The sequence below is a fragment of the Ceratosolen solmsi genome, unplaced genomic scaffold, assembly GCF_000503995.2.
Source record: "Ceratosolen solmsi marchali unplaced genomic scaffold, CerSol_1.0 scaffold57, whole genome shotgun sequence".
NCBI classification, from domain to species: domain Eukaryota; kingdom Metazoa; phylum Arthropoda; class Insecta; order Hymenoptera; family Agaonidae; genus Ceratosolen; species Ceratosolen solmsi.
In genome coordinates this window covers 780,865-791,619 of record NW_011948427.1, presented here as the reverse complement: position 1 = coordinate 791,619, position 10,755 = coordinate 780,865, and the positions used below count along the sequence as shown (strand labels likewise).

The following is a 10,755-nucleotide window of genomic DNA, read 5'->3' as shown; positions in this document are numbered from 1 at the left end:
CTAATCAGTAGGTTCATTTTATTTACTAATATATTTCATTCTATTGATATATAATTAGATAATACAATATTATCTATGTGTAATTATTATAATAAAATAATTATATAATAAATGATTATTTATTAAAATAGAATTATTTAAATTTATAACAAAAAATTCAAAACACATGTCAAAAGCTTTCTGATCGAAATCTTATATTAATAATTTTAAAAGGATAGAACTGCAAAGTTACTTTTTCTCAAAGTTTCTGTTTTACTCATATTTTCTCTTTCAGATAAGGTTAGGAGTAGAAAGAGAGGGTTAGTCAGTGAGATACTCAGATCCGGTGGTCCGGAGAATTGCGGCCCTGAGGAACCGGTTGTCATGTTGCTCATAAAAGATCATTTAATGCATTGCCCTTGATTGTATGCATCCAGAAAGTAACGATACTATAAAAACTCGCATGGATACCAATCTACGTTCTCGTTTACTTCGTCTTTGTCTAACTTTCAAGAGAGAATCAGAAAGGGAGAAAGAGAGAGAGTTACATAGGTTTAATGAAACTGAGAAAGAGAGAGAAAGAGCAAAGAGAAAAGAAAAAAGAATGGAAAAAATTGTGGGAATCCAGTTAATGTGAGAGACTGTACTGTTGAAACCATTATCTAAGAATTCGAAAAAACAGAGGAAAAAAGTATATGATATATCATGACTTATTTAAAAGTATTAAAAATTTTCTAAAATCAAAAATGTTACAATTACTGACATAATAATTCATTCGTTAAAATTTTTATAAATACTATATTCTAATTTTGGTAATATTATAAGATTATCTTAATTTTTTTATGAAATGTTAATATTTAAATATCGCTATAAATATCCACAAAAACAACAAATAATTAATATCTAATCAATGCATTACAACGTTTAATATATTTAATTATAAAATATTCTATACATTTGAATTATTACGATATTTTTGTGTATATGTAAAATTAAGTTATTATTACACACGTTGACTATCTTTTTTTAATGTTCAGAGTTCATAAGCAATTCATTAGTGTTAAAGAAATAAAAATTAATGAATTTTCCATTTTCTTGATATTTTAATAATATCAAATTTTTTTTTATAATTTATCTAGAATTACAATATTTTTATTTAATGTTAATAAATATTACAACATTAAAAACTGTATTATTTCAGAATTAAAAAAAAATATTACAAATAAATTTACTCATAAATTTCGTTTATGATGACCACTTTCGAAAATTTCTGTATTTATTCAACTTTTCTATTTTATTTTAAACAAATAAATAATACTGGCCTAATTTGCGACTATGTACAAACTTTTGTTCGGAAAATACCAATAGTGAAATATAAGTAGTGATAAATCTGGCTTTCCTCCGTTAAAAATTGATATACTGTCGATTTCAGTAGTTCACTACAAGACAGGAGGCTCTCCTTTTACCTTCTGTATGAAAGCCAATGGCAAACGGAAGCCTATATCAATAAGTATCTCATGTATAGTGAGATTACATGGTAGTTCCACTTGACGCTTCAATTGAGAAACCGCAATTCGAAAAAAGCAGAACAAACAAAATGCTAAAAATATTTAAGATCTTATACACAGGTGTTTTCCCATAAAATCCTTTTTCAATATTTGGAAACTAAATTTAAAATAATAAAAATGTATGGAAAAGAATAATCCAAAAGAATTTTATAGAAAATGACTTATTATTCATAATTTTATTAAATTTATAATCAATATAATTGGCTGCATTCAAATTAAAAATTTTATAATAATAATATTTTAAGTCTATTAATTTATTCAGTTTATATGAATATTATAAATCAACATAAAAAGTATGTATAATATAATATTATTTATACATAATATAGTATAATACAAAACAATTATTTATATATATAAATAAACATATGATTATTAAACTCCTTCAATTACGCTATATCATTCTAATATTTTAATATATATTGTTACACAGTATTTTATATGAAAAAAACTACTCTTTATAAAAACTTTTTAGAGAATATTAATTTTTTATATTGATTAACGATAATAATTCATTAATATATCAAAATCTTATTAATTTAACAATAAAATTTTAATTACAAATAATTAACTTTAAGTATATCATATCTGATAACCTTAATTTTCATTGTTTCTATTGATTTCTATTATTTGAGAATAATTTAAAAAATAGGCTCACTTTGACACATTTCAATATAAATTATAATCGTATCCTCATTCAATGTTCATAGATATTGTTTTATGATCTTAGTCTCAAAACTGAAGGTTTCATTGGTTTATAAGTAACTTTAATGCACAATAAATATTCATTGTGCATTTACAAAGAAAAAGCTAAAAACAACATATACTTCTGATAGACAAAAGACATAGAGTCGAATAATAAATGAAAATAAAATAAAATAAAGTAGACTTAAAATGATAAAAAAAAACGAAAATAAATTAGAGATTAGCGTTGAGATAAAACGAGTTTGATGTTTTGCAGATTCAAAACAGAAACATAGGGATAACAGCAAAAGCATAAAAGCAAATAAAAAGTCTTCGTTATTTTGCGTGATATAACGTAAAAGAAAAGAGAAAGAGAGATAGAAGGACCAACTAGTGGGGTAGTGAAAAGAAGAAAGTGGGGCCTCTAGAGAGGTAACAGAACGCAATGAGTGGGGATCGAAGGGAGCAAAGAAGAAGAGGGTTGCCATTCTGCAAAGTATCGACCCAACCTGCATGGAGAGAAGAGGGCAACACAGGGACAACATCCAGGTTTGCCATGTATCCATTTTCTAGAGCCAAGCGTGAGAGGAGACGGAGTGCTTTACCCAATTCTGGATCACGATGCAACGCACTCTCTTCTCTATCCTCCGAATTACAATGACCAACGAACTCTTCTAAATTTTATTCTTCGCCTATTTAAAATATTATTTTATTTTAATATTTTATTTTTGATGAATATTCGATCAAGACTTTTATTTAAATTATATCAAACCAATTATATTAAAAAAGTTATTATATTCTCTGAAAATTTTATTGAAAATTTAATAATAAATTCATGAGAACGTATATACATTTTAATAAATAAAAAATACGAAAAACTATTAAATTTTAATTTCTATAATGCACTTTATTACATTACATTAAAAAAAAACTGTATGGACACTCTATTAAAAATAAAATATTACTTGTATTACTTATAAACACTATTTTATGTATATTTTATGCATGTATTAAAGTTATAAGTATTATAAAATAAAAGTATAATATAAAAGTTATAAGTTATAAGTTATGTTAACATATTATGGATTTACTTTATCGAAAGTATACAATATAATATGAATTAATATTAATTTATAATAACTTACTCTAATAATTTCTAAAATCTACAATTTATTTCGTCGTAATTATTAAATTTTATAGTTAATAAAAAAAATTTATGTTAACTATTTTTGGATGAATAATTGTAATAACTTATTGAAAATATAAATGACATTGTCATTAATTTCTTTCTTCGATTAAATATAAAATAATTTTGATATTACCTAAATTCAGTAGAATACATTTTTTCATTATTTATTAATATTAATAAAGTTGACCTCTAATATTATTTTAAAAAGAAAATTGTAAACATTTGTTATTCTTACTAAATATAAATATTAATACAAAATTGAAATATTGTAAAAAATTTTTGAATTGATATTATTTTTTACCAAAATTATAAATGTAATTTTAGCTGAATTAAATGTTTAAATATGTAGTCCTGATCGAATTTATCTTAATTGTAGAAGGTCTATTAGTAAATCATTTTTATATTTCAGAAGATACTGTACTGTACAAATTAGTGTGTTATTACGGTAAGTGTGGGCAGTATTTAAGTAGATAAATACGATACATTATTCACTTAATCAGGTAGTGTTATTTAATTCAAAACATATTGCAAAGCATGAAAGACAATGTATTACGGTGAAATCCTCCCCATTGTAACCGTTAGGTGGTTTACATGCTTAACTTCACATCAGTGTATGTGGTTCCACTAGTTTGCACTGCCTGTGTACGCACGTGTACACAAAAGTATCTAAATACACCTTTGAATGCAACCATATATACTTTATCGTGACAATACTGGCTTTTCTCATTGCTTAGCTATATTTACCGACTCTATTTAAAACTTTATTTCTATTACTTCCGTATATTTTACCACACGTTGAAAGATTCAACTAAATATATAAATTTGTCACAATATTTAAAATTGATATATATTCATAAACCATTCATAATAACTCTATAAAATATAGTAAATTACTAAGTAAATGAAAATTTTATTACACACAAGAAACTAATTCTAATTTTCTTTATGAATTATTTATTATAAAAGAAAGTAGGAACTTTATTAATCCTATTTATGAGGTGCTATGATAATGTTTAATACACTAATTCTATAATTATATGCTTATTAATATTTTTCTATGTAATATAAATAAATTCCAATGCAAAAATTTTATCTGCATTTATATATATATAAATTTAGGCTTTATTTATAATGAAAATATTTTATATTTCTATGAAAGTCAATTTACTTCCTCATTTTAAGTAAAAAATTTTACAAACAAATTCGTTTTATTTTACAATGAAAAATTTATAAAGACAATGTACATATAGAACACAACGTATTAATGCAAAGTATATGTATATATATATAACTACATGTATTATTTTCAATTGCAGTATATTGTTTTTAATACAAAAAAAAATTTGAGATGCAATTTTCTTAGAACGCCGCTTCGTTTACTTAGATATAAATACACTTGGGTTACGATCTATTTTTCTCGGATGAATATACTTGAATAGATCATTCAAAGTATAGAATCTCCCTTTCTAGCCTTTGTCTAAACGAAATAAAGTAAAAAAGAAGCAGCTCGCTGTCTCAGGTGGCCGCGGTTTCTACAGCGCCTTCATTGTTAGACACCCAACTGCTGTGGTACAATAAAGGCGAGGCCTCTTACGCTCGCGCAACGCAGAAGCGCGAGAAAGGAACAACGGGAGGGACGATACCGGGAGCTTCAACCCTATACGCGAAGCTTCCAGACAGGCGCATCGTCGACCTATGACAATAGGGCAACACAACCCTCCTCTCAACGTTTCATTGTCATCGACGACTACTCCCTCTTTTATACATTCTTTATGTGCAATGCATTAAGAAGAAAGGGAAGAGGAATCGACAAAAAGAAGAAGTGAGAGAAAGACTGTATGGTAGGTCTCTTATCGCCACTGCCCATGCGTCGATGTTCGCGAATCATTGTTTTTCCCTCCCCAATATGGGCGTCTCTTCGGACACAGAACCTAGAGGTACCACAGGTTTGTCTCTTTTCGCCATTTTACATGAAGGGCTCATCTAAACGAGTAGAGAAAATAAGAGAATAGGTATTAGTTATTCATATTTTTAAAATATCTTTTCCAATAATCCAATAACCTTTTCAAAAATCTTTAAATCATTTCCTTTCTGCATATAATTATTGTTAATATTGAATATAGTTTAAAAAAACATTCTATAATAAAGATAACAATAATTCACATAATATTAAATAATAATCAATAATAATCAGTCTTATTTTTCACTAATTTTTCAACAAAAAAAATTAATCGTAAATTATTCAATGTACTTAAAAAATTAATTGATATCCTAATGTGTTAACATTAAATTAAACAAAATATCTATAATGAATGATTGTCAATTATTAAAAAAATTAAAATTACTAAAAATGGAAATAAACAATAATTAATTTCGGATTTTATAAACTTTTAGATTTTTATTTAGCTATAGCATTAGATCTATATGAATTATTCTAAATAAATAAAAATCGTTTTTAATAAAATAGAGAAGCATAGTTGTATGATGAAGAATGTCATGTGTTTTATTCTTTTCAATATAGACTACAATTAATAAAAAATATCAAATAATTCTTCAAGGATGGTTGCATAGAAGAATTATAAAATTTTAATACAATATTTACGAATATTGTTTCGTATTGATAATTATTTGCTTTGGAATATTTAAATAAATATTTAAATAATAAAAAAATTTTTAGAAACAATGTTGAAAAGAATGGTATCGAACACATTAATCTGTACTGTTTCTGCAATTGACTTTGTAAGAAAACCAGTTCTATTTATGTTAAAATTTAAAACGTATCTAATTTTACTGTTATCACAAGTACCATTCACTGATCTTTATCTTTCCAAACAAAATTTTGGAAAATTTTGGAAAACAAATTAAATTTGGTTTGAACTTTTGTATAGTAATATGTTATTTTTTAAAGATTTTTTAGATTGTAACAAAATATATTTCACAAATGTTAGAAAGACGGTTTTCAATAGTATCGTAACTGTTTTTGATGTTAGAGCATAGTGGATAAAAATTAATAAATAAATTAATTAATTTTCAAATCGTTAAATTTATCATATTTATTTATGAATATTAGCTTTTATTCTATATTATTAAAGTCACTCAAAAACAATGATAAAATTCTTGAAATATCTTTCAAGAAATAATTTATTTTATCTATAATCCAATTAATGAAATTGTAATAGTAAGTGACTAATTTCAATAATATATATAATTTAATGACGATAAATTGACTAATAGAAAAAATGAAATCGCCTGTGAGAAATAATTATACATTTTATATTATTTATTCTTAATTTTTTGTGTATAATAAATATAATTTTTCAATTTGAAATATTTAAAGTCATTCGACAATTATAAGTAATATACCCTCATGTACATACGCATAACCATACACACCTATATATACTATATTTAAAAATATCTTTAAAATTATAAAATTTGAATGTGCTGAATATATTATCTCACTAAAATTAGGATACACAATTCTAAACACAATTTGATTATGAATGAATATAAATTATCGTATGAACTTCATATCAGACTAGTATAATCTATAAATTAACGTTATGCTATGATAAACTTTGATAAGTTGAAAGTAAATCATGAAATATCAAATATAAATTGCAATGCACATTTCCAAAGAGCAGCCTACATACAGGCACGCGCGTACGCACGCGCACGCACATATGTAGCCATTACGGGAATAGTATACCATTCTTAGCTAAAACTTTTTATATAATATTAATTTAAATATAGGTTAGTAAAAAAGGAATTAACAAAAGTAAAAGAAAATAAAGAAATAATTAAATATATTTCCTTAAATGAAAAATATTAAATTGTACAAATTTTTTATTACCTATATTATCGAATAATATTACATAATAATAACTTATTTTCTTGATGAAGATAGTTAATTATAATACCATTTTAATGCACATTAAGGTTTAATCGAGTAGTCCTAGATCCATGTTTTATTATTTCTGTAATTCATCACAAGAGCTTGAGTGAAATGGGATACATCATCGAAGTATTATTTTTCGTAGATTGTTTAAAATAATATAACTTATCATAGATTAATTTGTACATTATTCTCAATAGGTACTTTACAAAAATCATATTAATATTTAAATTTTAGTTTTAAATTATATAAGACTTGTAAACTTATTTTATAATTTATCTTATCTGCACACAAACGTCTACAGAAGACAAGGTTTCATTTTATTATTTGAAAACTTATTTTATAATATAATTTATAATGTAAATCAATTTGTCAATTCTTAAGTTATTATCAATTACATTCTTATAGCGATATAAATAAGTTCAGCATGACATTTGTTTCTTCCTAGAATGAAAAAACCAATTAAGGCGTATTATTAGCTCTATCGTAAAAATTAGAATTTATACATATAATATTGGGTTCATTCTTTTATTACTATTTTAAACATTTATATAAATTTAGTTAATTAGAGTAGTATACATTTTGATAATATTTTGATATCTATTTCAAAGTAATTATTTTATGAAAATGTACATAAATTTGTTAAAACTTTATTAATTACTAAAATAAAATAAAATAAATTATTTAATTAAATCAAGATAAAATTAATTTTATTTCTAAAGTAACTTCATTGTAAAATGCTTTAAAATGACTCATTTGTAAGTTCTGTCCACTATCCAATATCAATTAATTTTTTATTAAATTATCTAAAACTATTTATGAAATTCACGCATAATTTACATGATTTTTAAATCATTGAAAGTAAATAATGAAAATAGATAATATTTTTAATAACACACAAGCCCGCAATCGCATGCTTACACGCATACACAAACGTAGATACACATCAATACAATCTAATATTTTGTTATTAAAATATAATTTTATCATACAAAACGTAAAATTTCATTTTTCTTATCTTATTTAAAGACCTATTATCGATTGATCGACTGAGTTTACAATTTAATATTTGATGCACTTATTTATTTTTATCAATTAATTTATGTTAATTATTAAAATAATAAATTTTATAAATAATGCTATTGGCGTAAAATATAGGTTTCTTTACGGATTCGCTATAATTTTATTGTGAATTCAATATAGTAGTTTTTTCATGTCTGTCGATAGCAATTTTTTTAATTCTCTCCCAAAGCATAGGATATGGATGAATTGTTCTGGCAAAATCTGCTCTTTGTAGCCTATATAATTTGCAAGTTTCTACAGCAACAACACTGGCAACTCTTTTGGCATTGGGCATAATCAAAGCAATTTCTCCGAAATGAGCACCATCTTCCAAGTGACAAACCTCTTTTCCTGTAAATGTATATACTGCGACTGTTCCAGAAGCTATAAAATACATGCAGTCACCAATTTGATTAGCTTTAACAATAACATCATGTGTTAAAAATATTTCAGACTTTAAAAGTGCCATAATTCGTAAGAGCAGCGAAAGCGGTAAATTGTTGAAAAAAGTAACATTTTCCACAAGTTTACGACAAGAATGCATTTTAATTTCCTGTCGCATATGCATCGATAAAATACTTAAAATTTCAAATTCCCTAAAATAATGTCTTTGAAATTTAAATTCATAGAAATTCATTATGCGATTTTGAGTTTTACGCGGTAATTGCTTTTGTCTCATGTACTGTGATAAGTGTGCTAATGTTGCTTGATATTTTAATTTCGAAGAATTAATTCCTTTAAAAAATTGCATCACTTGTGCTATAAGAAAACAGAAGATTAAGGTATCAATTATAAGAAAAAATATCACCAAACGTTGATCCGCTTTGGTTTGTGATTCAGTTTGCACCAAATATCCTGAACGCATAAAAGTATCGATAGACCGAACAAAACAATGGCTATATTTATTTATATCACTTTCTATATTCCATAAATTCAAGGATATTATCCAAGATTCATTAAGTGGCATTTGTGGCAGCGATATTGAAACAACAACCACAGGAATTATCCAGTAAAAACAAGCCTGCCAATGGAGCACTATAATAAGCCAAAAAATGGTGCTGAAGAAATCGTAAAGAGATCGACGTATTCCACAATCTCTTGCTATTTTGTCGGTATAAGTCAAGAATGAAAAGATTCTAAAAACATACAAAAGTGATGTGATTTCACGAAGTACAATATGGTAGTTCCAACTTTTGATGAAGAGCAAGTCGGTTGGAAAAGATCCTAATAAATCAACAGTAAAACCCGTTTTAAGGTAGTGTTTGCAGATAACTTTGCGCTGTAATTCCACCATATTTTGAGAGTTGTCAAAATACCTTAATGAAGTATTAAAATTTTAATAATTTAGTTAAATTTAAAATAAAAATTTGTGTTTGCATTATTTATACTTTATGTTGAAATGATGTTTAATTACATATTTTAAATGAATAAAACAAACTTAATAAAAATACAAGTTACTAATATTTAACATTATTTGATAACATAAAATGGACTTTAAAGCCGAAGCATATATAGATAATACATATTAGAAAGATGTGTTTTTCAAATAAAATTTTCTTTAAATTAAGTTTATTTATTTTATATTAACAATTTTTTTAATCAAAGTTTAAATCAAATTGAGTTTACAAAAATGTTTCTTGGTAAAAAAATTAATTTTCTTCTATAAATTATAATTAATTATATTAATTGTAATTAATTTTATTAATTTTAATTAACTTTCATAGAAAAACTTTTACAGAAATAATAATATTAAAATTAAGAACATCAAATTCTTAATTAATATTTATTTTAAAATAAAAATCTGTAATATTAATAATTTAAATACTATTTATCTTACCCAGTTGAAAAATTAATGAAAATATCTAAGCAGCAGAAAAATAAGAGAATATTCTTCACGTAAGTCCATGATAATGAATTAGTTCTATTCATATCAAAACCGGACTGAAATGGAAAAGTTAGGAAACCAGCAGCGATAATTGTAATCATTAATGTATCCCACCAAAATCTGCTTAGAACATGCAATTATCATAGTATTATTTTTTTAATAAAAAAGTAGTGAAAAAACAAGTCCAACCAAATTCATATACCTAAATAAGCTGAAAGGATGAATAATGTATATGCACTGCCGTATGTGTCGATGTCTTTCATCATCAATGGAAGCGTGACTTCTTAAATATCTTTGGGCAGCTCGGCTCTTATGAGAAGCCATAAAAAATTCACGAAAAAAAATTAAAATTTGGTCAAATCGATTTCCTTCTCGAAAAAAGTAGACGTCGTCACAGCGTTTTTTATTACTGTTAGAATTATATCTTTTCAGCATTATAGTTTTTTATTCTATTCAAGTAACGTTCAATACTATAAATATTCTGAGGTTATAT

General features: G+C 24.8%; 1 protein-coding gene across 2 annotated transcripts; it reads right to left on the bottom strand.

Annotated features, from left to right (window-relative positions):
• Positions 1 to 5,112: 5,112 nt before the first annotated feature.
• On the bottom strand, positions 5,113 to 10,697 carry LOC105363392 (potassium/sodium hyperpolarization-activated cyclic nucleotide-gated channel 3). 2 transcript variants are annotated; one of them, XM_011501062.1, is made up of 3 exons: positions 10,465 to 10,649; positions 10,215 to 10,382; positions 5,113 to 5,403 (listed from the first exon to the last, which is right to left on the bottom strand). In XM_011501062.1, exons 1-3 carry the CDS (start codon positions 10,584 to 10,586, stop codon positions 5,400 to 5,402), a joined length of 294 nt encoding a protein of 97 aa, XP_011499364.1. In that variant the 5' UTR covers positions 10,587 to 10,649; the 3' UTR covers positions 5,113 to 5,399. The 2 variants fall into 2 exon arrangements, with proteins under 2 accessions (XP_011499364.1, XP_011499363.1); XM_011501061.1 differs by lacking the exon at positions 5,113 to 5,403 and adding an exon at positions 8,148 to 9,693 and having other exon boundaries at positions 10,465 to 10,697.
• Between the last annotated feature and the right edge of the window lie 58 nt (positions 10,698 to 10,755).